Raw genomic sequence first — 16,119 nt, 5'->3', positions numbered from 1 at the left:
TGTATCTTTTTTCTTTTTTGACTTAATACTTCAAATCATGATTTAAGAAGGATGGACAGTGTAAATCAAACAAACACATCATTGTGGGGCCCACAGCATACTCCACGGTTGAAGTGGATTCATGACCTTTAGCGCAATGAACAAAAAGTAAAAAAGCACATAATAGTCCTTTTTTTTTTTTTCTTTTCTTTTCTTTTTTTTTTTTTGAAATATGAGTTACAAAATTACATGATTGACATTAGTTAAACCAAAATATAATTTTTTTTATTTTTATTTTTATTTTTTATTTTTAAAAGCTTGAGACAAGTTTTAGGAAATAGTTTAAAAGTATGCTTTTTTAAAATAGAATTAATTCAAGAACATCAAAACTTTTTTTTAAATAGAATTAATTCAACCGAAGCATCAAAACATGGGCTTCTAAGCATCGTCTCCTTTTTTTTTAATTGAATTCAACCAAAACATCAAAACATGGGCTTCTAAGCATTGTCTCCTTTTTTTTAATAGAATTCAACCAAAACATCAAAACATGGGCTTCTAAGCATGTCTCTTTTTTTAAAAAAAATGGTCAGTCCCAAAATTGGGGCTATCATTTGGACGCTCCAAAATGCAACAAGTGTATGCAACTTGCTATGTAGATGACTCAAAAGTAATCCATGCATGTAAGCTGTGTATATCTCATGCAGTGTTCCTGTTTATTTTCGTGTATTCTTAATTGATGAAACAACATATCAGCTAGGCATGGCAAGCGCACTGGAGACCCTCTGCAGCCAGGCATTCGGGGCTGGCCAATACTCCGCGTTGGGCATCTACCTGCAGCGATCATGGATAGTTCTATTCCTCTGGGGACTTCTCTTGCTGCCCACCTATATCTTTGCGAAGCCGATCTTCAAACTGGCAGGCCTGACGGATGAGATCGCGACACTGACAGGGACTGTCGCAATCTGGGTCATCCCACAGCACTTTGGCTTGGTCTTCCAGCTACCTCTAACTAGATTCCTCCAATGCCAGAAGAAGAATGCAGTCACCGCATGGGTGAGCGGATTTACGCTGGCCGTTCACGTGTTCATAAGCTGGCTGTTTGTATACAAACTCAATCTTGGGCTGTTAGCGGCAGCGATCGTGATGAACTTCTCATGGTGGCTGATTGTGGCGCTGCTGTTTATGTATACGGCATGCGGAGGCTGTCATCTCTCGTGGGGTGGATTCTCTTGGGAGGCTTTCTCGGGGCTGTGGGAGTTCATCAAGCTATCGGCCGCTTCCGGCGTCATGCTATGGTTCTCTCTCTCTCTCTCTCTCTCTCTCTCTCTCTCTCTCTCTCTCTCTCTCTCTCTCTCTCTCTCTCTCTCTCTCTCTGTGTGTGTGTGTGTGTGTGTGTGTGTGTAGAATGATCGTGTATTCTACACCGTTGATTATGATGGACCATAGTGAGGATGTGGCAGAGCGAGGAAAACAAAATCCCACCTCGTGCTAGTCATTGACGTGTTTCTAATACATGGGCCCCATTGAGTTTGGTCTGGTGGGGCGGTCAATGGGTTGGGCTAGCCCGTGACCAACTTGGGGCTGGGTTGGGCCTGAATACTGGCATGAAGGCCTGAGCGGGCCAAAATTTAAGCCTGTGTATTTGTTGATAGCCGGGATCGAGATGTGTCTAAGAGTCCATCCGGACCGGGCATGGCCGGTTTAGGATTATTACTATTAATTTTTTACATATAACATGCATGATAAACAACCCACGTCCTGCACAAAAGTAAGTGGCCAGAATCTGGTTAGGCCGGACTTGGGATGTCGATGCAAAATCATCAGGAGCTGGTCTCTAGCATGTTTGTTTTGACCTGTCACGGGCCCATCTGGGCCATCAATGTACCTCAGCCCGGCCCAGGTCTTTCCCATTAACTGCTCTACTGGTGATCCAGCCTTATTTTTGCAGTCAATGGAACTGATATTGGTAGCCATGGAGATGATATTGTAGAGCCTGTTGAACAAGAATATGGTAGGCCCATTCCTACACCTTACACGTGGCAGGTCTAAGAGTCAATCAGGACTGTCGGTCTAGTGAGCCCTGCTATGGATGGAAAATGGGTCTTACACAGGAATCAGATTATCTAGCCAGCTGAACACTCGGATTTAAAGACAGTTATAAAGAAACGAAGGAAAGTGGTGGCTAGGAACTTCTACAAGATTATTTTTTTAAAAGGATATATAGGCCATCCATGATGGGATCTACTGTATGGACCGTCCTAATTGACACATCGGCTCACCACGTCAGCCATTCCTCTCCTACCATATCATCTCCCATCTAACTGGTGGGCCTTTCATCATCGAATTGAAGTTGGACCACCGGTCATGTCTGTTTCCAACAGTCCTTTTGTAGGCCATGGGTCAAATAGCAAGAATCAACTGTCCGATAAGATTTTTGTGGCATGAACAATCCGTGGTAGGCTTACCAGATGAGCTTTGTGATCAGATGTCGGTGGGCCCAATCGGCAATCTTCTTGTTTAGCTAGCCCGCTCTTTTTCTCAAAAGAAGGAGATTTATCCTTCTTCTTTTTTCGAATGATAGCTTGGAGAACTCGTATTATAAAGTGTTGATCCTGCTGTCCGGTAATATGAAGAACGCTGAGATTGCAGTGGATGCCCTTTCAATATGGTCAGACTCTCTCTCTCTCTCTCTCTCTCTCTCTGGAATGAACCTTTCTCTGAATCATGTAAACCGTCTGATGCTTGTTACATTTGTGCAGCATGAACATCAATGGGTGGCAATTGATGATTCCTTTCTCATTATTCGCAGCTACTGGGTAAGTATCTCCTGTTATCATCTGCTCTACATTTTCCATGATGGGCACACATGGGTACATGGATGGATGATCCCGACGGTCCATCATGTGGGCGTTGTTGCGGGTGCAAAACCATAGAAATATCACACTGGTCAGGCATTTCTCGTTCTGATTGACGGTAGTCAGATTTGGCCCGTCAGATGGATGGTTGAGGTAATCTAAGGAGCCATGGGGGCCCGATCATCAATGGGCCACATGTGACCTCAATCTGTTAAAGAAATCTCATTTCATGTGATGAAATAGAATCAGGGTTGCTAATGAACTTGGAGCGGGCAATGGGAAAGCGGCCAAGTTTGCAACGATCGTTGCTGTGGTCACATCGTCAGTGATCGGAGTCATCTTCTTTGCTCTAATACTAGGCTACCATCATATGCTTGCTCTCATCTTCACCTCAAGTGACGATGTTCTCAAAGCGGTCAACAAATTATCCATCTTGCTCGCCTTCAGCATTCTCCTAAACAGCGTGCAGCCTATTCTCTCAGGTGAGTCCCTCATTTCCATTCTATGCTGATCAGGAGAGACAGTGGGTTGGTTCAGGTCAGATCAGACCCAACCCCTTCAATATAATGACACAGGGAGGGACGTGATGTGGTCAATCACGTCTTCCTCGGGGATATCTACTCCAAATCCACCGAGCTTTCTAGACTCCTCACGGAGTTTCCTCGGTCCACAAAGGATAAAATTATAAATAATTTCCAATAAATTTGAAATAACTTAATTGATGATAAAAATGAAATTACAACTTTTTAAATAAGGAACTTAAACTTAGGACAGAATTTTATTTAGACTTAAACTCCAACTCAAACACCCTAAAAACATGACTTACTATAAATAGTAAACTTACTATTTATAAACAACCTCCATTCTTACTAGACTTCATGGTTTCTGTCCAAAAATATTATGTCCAATTTAGCCTAACCATGTTATTCTCCAAATTTTTCGAAGCCCTTTTCATGCTGGGCACAACTTCTACAACTCAAATGATCAAAAGTTATACTTGAATTAAAACTTACTATTTATAGTAAAAACGAAATTAAATAAAACTTTTCATTATCGATATGATGGAATCTCACAAATCCGGCACGGGCAACCCAGCATAGCGAGATACGACTATTTGCAAGACACGATTGTTTTAAGGTTTTGACAGTCTGAATCATTTTCGCCTTCGATCGAGCCTTCTCTAGTCCATCTTTGCCATGAAACTATCCATGAACCACTCTACATCAATTCCCTCCACTTCAAAAGAATTCGACCTCGAGTTCTCATCCAACATCAGTTCATGATACTCGGTCAGGTCCATAGCATTGAAAGTATGCGTAATCTTCATGTCATTCGGAAGATCAACAACGTAAGCGTTGTCATTGATCTTTAGGAGGATCGGTACCAGTCCAATCTTCTCGTTCTTCAACTTGTCTTGTTCTTCAACTTGTTGTAGCTCCCGGTTGGAAATCTCTCCTTGCGTAGATGTATCGTAACATGGTATCTCACCTCGAACACTTTTAGTCGCTGATGCTTGTCGAGTTGCTCATTGTACTTATTGTTCGAAGCTTGCAACTTGACTTACACATCCGCATCAATGCTAATGATTTGGTCCGCCATATGTTCTGTTGTAATGCTCATGCTCGAGAGCTTGGGCAAACAGACCAAGTCAAGTGTATGGCGGTATACTCAACCATAAACAATCTAAAATAGGGACTTCCTTGTCGAGTGGTTCATAATATTATTGAATACAAACTCTACTTGATACAAGGTCAAATCTCACTACTTCTATTTGTCACCTAAAATATACCAAATGAAGTTTCCCAACGTGCAATTCACAACTTTAGTATATCATCAGTATGTGGGTGGTATGCACTACATAACTGAAGTCACGTATGAACTGATTCTACGAAGTCTGCCAGAAGTTGCTAATAAACTACGTGTTGCAGTTAGAAGTAATGGTCTTGGAAACCCCGTGTAGTTGCACGACCTCTTTGAAGAAGATTCGCCATATGTGTTGCATTGATGGTCTTCTCATATGGGATAAAGTACATCATATTTGAGAATTGATCTACCGCTACAAACATTGAATCCATGCCAAGCTGTGTTTGTATGTTGAGGGTCGAATATTGCATATTAGACCCCGATTACAGCCTGATTTTACGTACACGATAATGCCTAATATTATAATTTAATCGTGTTTTTGTTGCAGGATGTAATAAGGAGCTTTGATTGAAAAAGAGTATTAAAAGTATGGATTTAACGCTCCGAAGTCACCAGAGCAAGGAATGAACTCCAGAGGACCGAGATCGATGGATATACACGCCAGAGATCCGAGAAAATTGAGAAACTGAAGCTCAAGTGGCCTGAAAGTTAGTCAGAATGCAAGATCACAGGGTTTCCACCATCCACTTGGCTCGAAATTTCATACATGGCCTGAGGACCATAAATTAACCGTACACTTCAAATTTCAGCCATTAAATCCTCGTGGAAGTGGCCCAACAGAGAGATCAGAGGGTGCTAGCCGTTAAAGAGCATCTTGGCAATCCAGAAGCGATTAAGGCTCAAACTTAGGCGTTAGAAAGAGCATAAAAAATAACAATTCCTAATGAAATTTGGTGTCATTTGCATGGTGCAATCAGGAGATACTGACGGCAGAAGATATAATAAAAGAGAAGGGTAAATCTGTAAATAGATGTTCCATGCATGGCTTACGTGAAGCAAATTGTATTTTTAAGAGTGAATGTTGTCCGTACATCGGTTAAGCGTGTGGCCCACCCTGAAGTCAGATCTACTTTAAACTAGAGGCCATGGGCTAACATTATGTACAGGAGCTGATGGAGGGAGTGGATTTCTAGGACAGGCATCATAGTGGACCCCACCTATTTTTTGCGCAAAACATCCAAATTTAGCAGTTTCGCACGTCCAGTGACGGACGTGCTCCACTTGGGTTTTGACAGTGGGCCCCACCCATCATTCCATTAGATGATCTGACCCGTCCATTTGCTCTAGAGGATGGCCAAGACCCTGGATATGATTCCTTTCTGGTCCCATACAAGTGATCATGTGAATTTCTTATCCAAACGGAAGACGGACGGTGCAATGAAACGTTCCGTGGGCCACACCAAATCTAACCCTAAACCAGTCAATTTTACATAGTTTTTCGAGCAGAATCTAATGGACAGCGTGGATCTTTCACCTGACACCAAGAAGTAGGGCCCACCAACATCCAGCGTAAGCTCTATTACGCACGCACGTCTTCTGCTATGCGTAAAGGCTACGCAAGCTGTTGCCTATAAGAAAAAGGATTCAAGGGAAAGAAGGAAACGGAGAGAGAAAGAGGTGGGGCCGTGGAGGCAACAAGAGGGCTCGTTTTGGAAGGCTTCAACGTGGGAGTTTGGCAGGGAAGCTTGAGGTGGGCGTCGGCAGAGAGAGAAGCGGGCTGGCTTGGGTTGGGTCTGATTTTTCTTTTTCTTTTCTTCTTCTTCTTTTGTTTATTTTGAATTCAGCCTAATCATGGTAGGCTAAACCTCTTAGCTAGGGCTAAGAGGTGAAGCTTGTAGCGTGATGGGAGAACTTGTTGCTTGTGCCTTTTTGTTTAAATTGAAGAAGTTTTCATGTAATTTTAATATGGGAATACTTTTAGTTTTTAATGGCCTGTTGTGACTGAAATTACAATGGGTTTGCAATGGCTTTGAGTATTTCTTTTTCATTATTTTGATTATGACGTCAGGAAGCCCTGTTGTTCGCCATCGTCCCCTGGGCATGGTTGGATGACGGTACCCTTCCTGACCTTCATGGCATGTTAATTGGTTGGTAATTAGTTTAATTCTTTTGTTAACTTTGTCTCCTGGGCATGGTTTGGTGATGGAATCCATTCTAATTCATATACCTTTCATCTCTTTAAAATTATATCAGAAGAAGTTCCGTTTAATTTTCATGATTTTTGAAGTAGGCATAAGATCTCCCTGATCTCTACAAGTGGATCCTCAGAATCCCTAGTTTCCTTCCTCTGAATTCCTTAAAGTTTTACATTAATCTCTCACCATTATTTATAATTCTATTTGGTTTAGATTACATCTTAGTCTAGTTCTAGTTCTACTTGGTTTCAGATAACGTACAGGTATCAGTCCCTGTGGATTCGACCTCGGTCTTACCGAGTTTATTACTACATCACAACCCTATACTTGGGGAGTGAACAAGTTTTTGTCAACCCCCAACCAGCATTTTGCTAGTCCCGAGCAAATTATGCGAAAAATAAGTTGAAAATTACAGGACAATTTCTATAAAATCGAATGATTTTTTTTTAAAAACAATCCAAATCTTAGAATTCTATGATTCATGAATGTTGGGCATTACTATCTCCTGAACTCGAGCGCACGATAACTTCATAGTCGAGTTCAAAGTATTAATCCATTAATCAGAACAATTCTAAACATTAAGTTCCATGAGTGTATAGTCTAATCTCGGCTTATCATCATTAAAATTTACTTCTCTATCTCAGGATATCATTGGTAACCAACACGAGAATTACCAAAACTTGCCTCACAAATCACCTTTTCATCATTTTTATTTTTATTTTTATTTTTATTTTTATTTTTTTGCTTTTGATTTTTCTAGTAAAAGTAACGTCAAGAAGGGAAATCAAATTCTCACCTATAGGGAGCAACCCTATGATGAAGACTGTACACCCAACTTTTTTTACATATCATCCATAGGGAATTAAATCTACACCTATAGGGAGCAAACCTATGGTGAAGATTATTCGCCCAACCTTTTCCAAAGGTATCTGTTTTTTTTTTTCTTCAATTGATCATGATGGACAAATTTTCCAAGCTGGTTCCTTACATGCTTAGTGATTACCAAGTTAACCCTTCAATATCAAACTGAAATCTTAATGTGAAAGCGAGATGTGACATGTGAAATCATAACTCAATCAATGTTTAAAACTTCTAATCAGAGATTAACACTTCAAACTTAACTGTGAAATCTAATATAATAGATAACTGAATTTAAGAGTCATAAATTACCAACATCACTCATCTTGTAATTCTAAATCTGAGATGGTTGTCAAAATCACTTCGAATTCACAAAAATGTCAGAAAATTTTTTGAAAAATTTCACAATTTTTGTTCAAGACCAAGAAAACACTGATTAGGAAACCTAACACTGATTAGGAAACCTAATCTCCCACCCTCAACCTAAAATCTACATTGTCCTCAATGTAAAAGAAATAAGCATGCAATGCACATAGGACAACAAAAATATAAGAGGAGTGATGGAAAGATAGTACCTAGATGAAAGAATTAAGAGGCTTTCCATAGATATTTACGTAAGAGCGGGTCAGCACAAGAGAGAAACCAACAGAAGTAAAATAAAAATAACAAAAATGAAATCCTACCTACACCACTTTCGCAGGTGCTCTCGATTGCATTTAGCATATGCAACAAGCCTTTAAACCCCTAGGTTGCCCCTAGTGGACGAGTTGTAGTCTCGTGAGGGTTTGCAGCAATGTTACCCACAAACATTTGAACTAACTAACTAGAAAAATTAAATGGAATGAAAAGTTAGTTTGGCTCCCATGAGCGCTAAGTTTACCGTCTATCCTAAAACAGCATAAAGGAAACTACCATAGTCCTAAGAAAACAAGGAAAAACTACTGAGTCAAGCTGCAAGGTTCCTCTTTCGGCCAGTATCTTGATAAGTTTCTAAGTAAGCTCCTCAACAGGATCATCCAAAAGCCCTTTTTGCAATAGGCTTGGACGCCTTGGAGCATGACCTTCCATAGAAACTTATGTACCTCATAAGAAATTTTCTGTTAAAGTGCTTGAGGTATCCATAGTATATACGATTCACCTGTGACAGAAGAAGTTTCAACGTTAGTATCCCATAGTGAATCAGAAACTACAGGTAGATAAAGTTTAGAAAACTTCACAAGAAATAATGTAGTCTCAACACATTCCGAAGTGTCAGATTTCGGTTCAATTTTCAGCTCCTCCTCCCTCAATGGTAAACATTCAGGATCTGTGGAAGAAGGGGCTTCAAAGTAAGGGTTCTCTCGGTCAGTGATGACTACCCAGATGTTGTCTTGCAAGACATTCACTATGTCTTTTATCATGGGATCATTTGAATCTGCAAAGTGTGCCAAACAATCATTAAAAGAGTTGGGACATTCAGCTGAGGGTGACTCATTTTCCACATTAAAACTTGTGATGATCTGCCCAAGGAATCCATTGTCTTTAAAGGTAAACGGAGGTGTGCTCTCTTGCTCCAGCCCTACACAGATAGATTGAAAATCAATAGGGGAAGCATCGATGTGATCACTTTGTTCATTGAAATTACTCAATCGAGGTGTTGAATTGTCAAATGCGTACAACTTAGATGGTGGCCTCAACTTAGTGGTTTCAATTTCCAAGGTCGTAGCGAGCAACTCGTCCTTCTCCCGAATCACATCATCATTTAATTCAGAGGAGTGGTCCAAACATGTTTCACAAGAGTTAGAAGGGTCGATTGTAATGGGCTCATCCTCTACCTTAAAATCAGACATGTCAGGTGAGGGGAGTGGTTCATTATGACCGACCACTTCATGTACATCTTGATCATTGACCTGGACCAAACTTGAGATTGATTCTAGGGGACTTTGGGCTGTATATTCATGATCATCATCCCAATACGCATCATCGTCTAATTCCGTGCAGTACACACTTGGGATGGGGTCGCTCTCCTCACATTCTACACCTAAGTTCGGTTGAGGTTTGAAAAAACTAACCTCTACGTCATCATTGAGATCCTGTGTGTCATGTGAGGAAAGTGTGTCATCATCACTGTATTTGAAAGATACCCACGCATCTTGACCATTCCTTTGAACAGTCATTGAGATCAACTCATCGGGAAATTGAACCATATGCTCATTGATAGAATCCAACTCCTCATTTGTAATTCCAGAGTTCTTCCAAAGCGAGTTAGGATCACTTTTCTCGCATTGTATTTCTGGAATGAATTGTAGTTGAGATAACCGAGCCTCCTCTATCTTATCAAGGCGCGAATTAAGCGCTTCCAACGCTTTTCTCATTTCCGTGAGATAGGCCAGGCTACGCTGAGCTGAATCCTCTTGGATTGTGTCTGGTTGGGTATCAATGGTAGGGTATCCAAGAGGGTAATCATTATAATATATAGTTGGTTCATCTTCCAAATTTTGATGTTTTCCCTGGTAATAGTCATACTGATCATACATGGGAGAATATGATGGTTGATAATAATCCTCGTTTCCATAATTACGATCATATACGACCCTATTAACAGATGGAACATAACGTTCTAGTCGGTTCTCAATGTCTGTTCTTGATGGAGAAGAATCTTGAGGTATACGTTGAATTCCACAACCCTCAGGCATTCCCCAATATCTCTTATCCATCTCGGCATATGCATGTACCCACGCTTCCATGGTAGAACCCTAACTCTGAGTCTAATTCTAAGAAAAATAGAAGAAAAGATCCTACAGAAGTATGGAAAGTAAGAGGAGGAGAAGTTAGAAAGAAGGTACCAAATGAGAAGTTCCTATGTTAAGATCCTGTAAAAGAAAACAATAGAAAGTTAGTTTCTAAAAAGGAAAGTTCCCTATGGTTAGAAGCTAAGTTAGTTTCTAAAAAGAAGACCTAGAATTAGAAAGTTTCTAAAATAGAAAATCGAAGCCTAAAAATAAATGAAAGATGAGTTAGTTTCTAAAATTAGAAAGAATTTCTAAAAAGAGACTTAATTAACCTAGTTTCTAAAAACAAAAGATGAAGGTTTAAAAATAAACTAGTTCCTAAAAAAAATAAAAAAAATAAAAAAAATAAAAAAAAATAAAAAAATAAAATAAAAAAATAAAATAAAATAAAATTAAATTAAAATAATAATAATAATAATAATAATAATAATAAATACTAGAAAATAGAAAATTTTCAAAACTAAAATCCTAATTCTAAAAATAGAAAAAGTAGAGGAATTAGAAAGGGATTACCAGTTTAGAAGTTATTTCAGGATCCTACAAAATAGGAAAACAGGTTAGTTTCTAAAAATAAAATAATATAAAAACCTTTAACCTAAAGTTAGTAAAATCCTAATCCTAACCTAATTCTAAAACTAATTAATTTCAGAAAAACGTAACCGTCAATCCCCGGCAACGGCGCCAAAAACTTGTTCACTCCCCAAGTATAGGGTTGTGATGTAGTAATAAACTCGGTAAGACCGAGGTCGAATCCACAGGGACTGATACCTGTACGTTATCTGAAACCAAGTAGAACTAGAACTAGACTAAAATGTAATCTAAACCAAATAGAATTATGAATAATGGTGAGAGATTAATGTAAAACTTTAAGGAATTCAAAGGAAGGAAAACTAGGGATTCAGAGGATCCACTCGTAGAGATCAGGGAGATCTTTTGCCTGCATCAGGAATCATGGAAATTAAACTGAACTTCTTCTGATATAATTTTAAAGAGATGAAAGGTATATGAATTAGAATGGATTCCATCACCAAACCATGCCCAGGAGACAAAGTTAACAAAAGAATTAAACTAATTACCAACCAATTAACATGCCATGAAGGTCAGGAAGGGTACCGTCATCCAACCATGCCCAGGGGACGATGGCGAACAACAGGGCTTCCTGACGTCATAATCAAAATAATGAAAAAGAAATACTCAAAGCCATTGCAAACCCATTGTAATTTCAGTCACAACAGGCCATTAAAAACTAAAAATATTCCCATATTAAAATTACATGAAAACTTCTTCAATTTAAACAAAAAGGCACAAGCAACAAGTTCTCCCATCACGCTACAAGCTTCACCTCTTAGCCCTAGCTAAGAGGTTTAGCCTACCATGATTAGGCTGAATTCAAAATAAACAAAAGAAGAAGAAGAAAAGAAAAAGAAAAATCAGACCCAACCCAAGCCAGCCCGCTTCTCTCTCTGCCGACGCCCACCTCAAGCTTCCCTGCCAAACTCCCACGTTGAAGCCTTCCAAAACGAGCCCTCTTGTTGCCTCCACGGCCCCACCTCTTTCTCTCTCCGTTTCCTTCTTTCCCTTGAATCCTTTTTCTTATAGGCAACAGCTTGCGTAGCCTTTACGCATAGCAGAAGACGTGCGTGCGTAATAGAGCTTACGCTGGATGTTGGTGGGCCCTACTTCTTGGTGTCAGGTGAAAGATCCACGCTGTCCATTAGATTCTGCTCGAAAAACTATGTAAAATTGACTGGTTTTGGGTTGGATTCAGTGTGGCCCACGGAACGTTTCATTGCACCGTCCGTCTTCCGTTTGGATAAGAAATTCACATGATCACTTGTATGGGACCAGAAAGGAATCATATCCAGGGTCTTGGCCATCCTCTAGAGCAAATGGACGGGTCAGATCATCTAATGGAATGATGGGTGGGGCCCACTGTCAAAACCCAAGTGGAGCACGTCTCGTCACTGGACGATGCGAAACTGCTAAATTTGGATGTTTTGCGCAAAAAATAGGTGGGGTCCACTATGATGCCTGTCCTAGAAATCCACTCCCTCCATCAGCTCCTGTACATAATGTTAGCCCATGGCCTCTAGTTTAAAGTAGATCTGACTTCAGGGTGGGCCACACGCTTAACCGATGTACGGACAACATTCACTCTTAAAAATACAATTTGCTTCACGTAAGCCATGCATGGAACATCTATTTACAGATTTACCCTTCTCTTTTATTATATCTTCTGCCGTCAGTATCTCCTGATTGCACCATGCAAATGACACCAAATTTCACTAGGAATTGTTATTTTTTATGCTCTTTCTAACGCCTAAGTTTGAGCCTTAATCGCTTCTGGATTGCCAAGATGCTCTTTAACGGCTAGCACCCTCTGATCTCTCTGTTGGGCCACTTCCACGAGGATTTAATGGCTGAAATTTGAAGTGTACGGTTAATTTATGGTCCTCAGGCCATGTATGAAATTTCGAGCCAAGTGGATGGTGGAAACCCTGTGATCTTGCATTTTGACTAACTTTCAGGCCACTTGAGCTTCAGTTTCTCAATTTTCTCGGATATCTGGCGTGTATATCCATCGATCTCGGTCCTCTGGAGTTCATTCCTTGCTCTGGTGACTTCGGAGCGTTAAATCCATACTTTTAATACTCTTTTTCAATCAAAGCTCCTTATTACATCCTGCAACAAAAACACGATTAAATTATAATATTAGGCATTATCGTGTACGTAAAATCAGGCTGTAATCGGGGTCTGATATGCAATATTCGACCCTCAACATTGTGGGAGACTAAGTACGAAGTATATAGATAAGTCCTCCTAAGGGTCGTCAAGCACATGTAACAGGGTGTAGAGGCCCGTATTCTGAGACTACTCATTGGAGGTCTGACAAACATGACAATGTTACACTACATTAGCCACTTCGTGTACCAATTGTGGCCAGTAATATTTGTCCTCAACAAGAGCTTGCATCGTGTCTCGCCTAAGGTGTCCACCAAGGCCACCTTCATGTAACTCTTGAATAATGTGATCCCTCAAAGAACTTTGGGGGATGCACAGTTGATTCTCCTTGAAGAAGAAATCATCTTGCATATGTAGGTCACGGAGATGACCCTGTTAGCACATTATCCATATATCCTTGAAGTCATCATCATCGACATACAGCTCCTTGAGATGGTTGAAGCTGACCACCTCATTACTTATCATAATAAGTAGTGATGCATGGCGGCTAAGCCCATCAGTCACCTTGTTCTGCTGCCCTAACTTGTGTTTCAGAACAAGCGTGAATTTCTGTAAAAATACAACCCATCTAACATGCACACGGTTTACGTTAGGGAACAAACTCTCTCTGAATCAAATAATGTCGCCAATGTCCTAGCCACCTTAAGGCTTGATGATTAGTGTTGAGAACAAACTCTCTCTAAATCAGATAATGTCGCCAATGTCGCAGCGCTTGAACAAATGCGTACAGCTCAAGCTCATATGTCGACCATTTTTTTGGGGCTTCGCTGAGCTTCTCATTGTAGAAGATGACTAACCCACCTTCCTATGATAAGACTCATCTAATTTTGACATATGAGGCATCACATTCAACCTTAAATAGATAATCGAAACTGGGAAGAACCAATACCAGTGTTGTGGATAATCGATGCTTGATTTCAACAAAACTCTTCTCGGCCTCATTGGTCTTATGGAAATGGGACTTTTTCATACAATATGTAATGGGTGCAACTATAGTGCTTAAATTTCTCATAAATCAATGATAGAATGTCTTCAACCCGTGAAAAGTCCTCACATCATGAATGTTCATCGGAATCGGTCATTCCTTGATGGATCGCACCTTTTCATTATCCACATGGATACCTGTGGACATCACAACAAATTCTCAGAACAACAAGTTGTCCATTAAAAAACTGTACTTTTTCAAGTTGAGGTACAACTTGTTAACTGTCAAGACCTATAGCACCTGCCTGAGATGTTCCATGTGTTTTGTCTCTCCCTAGCTATATATCAAGATATCATCAAAATATACTACTACAAACTGGTCAATGAACAACTTCAATACTTGATTCATTATATGCATAAAACTATTCGGTGCATTTGATAAATCGAAGGGTATGACCAGCTACTCGTACAACTATTTATTGGTTTTGAATATCATTTTCCACTCATCATTAGGCCAGATATGAATCTGATAGTACTTGTTCCTCAAATCTAGTTTAAAAAACACATTGATACCTTCTAGCATATCGAGCATGTCATGCAACTGCGATATTGAAAATCGATATTTGATGGTAATATCGTTAATTGCTTAGATGTCGACATACATGCATTAGGTCCCATATATCTTTCTTTGATGTTAATAAAGTTGGTACAGCGCATGAGCTCATGCTCTCTCTTTCAACAGATCCTTACGGATAAATTCCTCTACCTGCCCCTAAAGTATATCAAACTTTGTTATGTTGGATGTCCCACATGGGGGGCAATACATCTAGTAACTCTTCAAGCCAGATTTCTTTGAATTCGTTCAGCAACGACCTTAAACTTAAAGGAATGTCTAAGGGCTCATATTCATATCCCTTTACTACCACATCATACACCTTGTCAATTTCCTTGAACTCCTCCATGAAATCTTGAATGGTTAGGAAGGAGCTCCCTCCACTTTAGAAACTTCAGGGTGGTCTTCTAGTGCCATAAGGGCAAGGATCGTCTTTCGACCATCCTTGATGAAGATGTAAACATTGTCTCGTCCTCAGCGGGTTGTATCGGGTCTAATTGTCATGATCAATCGAGCAACATATGACTTGATTCTATATCGACTATGCATGTCACAAAGTATTTGATCTTTATAATTCCTACGAATTGAAAATGAGACAGTGCATTGTTTAATTACCTCGGTCTCGTTCACTATTTTTATTTAATTAATCAAGTAAAGGGAATGACACTTTGTCGTAGGTAACGGCAACTTGTTAACGTCACTTTCAAGATGATGTTCTCGCTACTGTCACTATCTATGATTACATTATAGACATTGCCATTAACAGTACACCACGTATGAAATATAATGTGTCGTTGCCGGTGCACTCGCTTCGTTGGAGTATTCAATAACCACCACAACCAAGGATTCACAATGATCCTCAGCCAACCATTTGTCGTCACCAACTCACTCTTCACGGCTTGTTTATCCTCATCAAATGTAACACCTCGTATTTTTAGGACCTGAGTATATAACCCATTTCCTAAAAACCCGAGTATTAGCTTATAAAATTCAATGTAAATTTCAACCGTTTATCATTAATCAGAGTTAACAGCAACGAAGTTAGAAGAAACCATGCATTGAATAAGAATATTTCAACCATAATGAAATTCTAAATGTAGCACTCATACAGGACTTATACAATCTCAAATAACAAAGTTTAGGTAAGTAAAAACATGAGTCTATCAACTAGTAGTGGAGATCAATGCGGGCCGCAAGGACCCCGCCTAGTTCCCTAACTATTCGATTTGGTCCAGCAACCTAGTAAACAACATCAGCTCGCCCTATACCTGTATCAACTGTTACGGTTTGATAACATTAATGGCTATTACAGTGAGGAGCACCCTCTAAGATTATGCACTCATAATTCATAATCTAATATAGATTGCAAGTCATGAAATTAGATACACTAAGCAGGGCATTTCATAGTCATAATCATATTAAGAAAATCAAACCAATCAACAGAATCTCATCATAAGTAAAATATAATGGCAGTCATAATGTAAGGAAACATGTTCAGATAACCAAACAATCAACCATACGACTTTCTATTACACCCG

General features: G+C 39.7%; 1 protein-coding gene across 1 annotated transcript in view; it reads left to right on the top strand.

Annotated features, from left to right (window-relative positions):
* Nucleotides 1–664: 664 nt before the first annotated feature.
* The window catches only part of LOC131242383 (protein DETOXIFICATION 27-like), a 64,261-nt gene continuing 48,806 nt past the window's right edge, over nt 665–16,119 (top strand). Inside the window, exons 1-4 of the mRNA XM_058240975.1 lie at nt 665–1,274; nt 2,561–2,647; nt 2,739–2,795; nt 3,078–3,316. Coding sequence (XP_058096958.1) covers nt 739–1,274; nt 2,561–2,647; nt 2,739–2,795; nt 3,078–3,316 — 919 coding nt within the window. The 5' untranslated portion in view covers nt 665–738. The remainder of the gene's footprint in view (nt 1,275–2,560; nt 2,648–2,738; nt 2,796–3,077; nt 3,317–16,119) is intronic.

This window comes from Magnolia sinica, chromosome 4 (assembly GCF_029962835.1).
Source record: "Magnolia sinica isolate HGM2019 chromosome 4, MsV1, whole genome shotgun sequence".
Classification (NCBI taxonomy): domain Eukaryota; kingdom Viridiplantae; phylum Streptophyta; class Magnoliopsida; order Magnoliales; family Magnoliaceae; genus Magnolia; species Magnolia sinica.
Note: the sequence above shows the minus strand (reverse complement) of the source record. Positions and strands in the feature narration are given on the sequence as shown.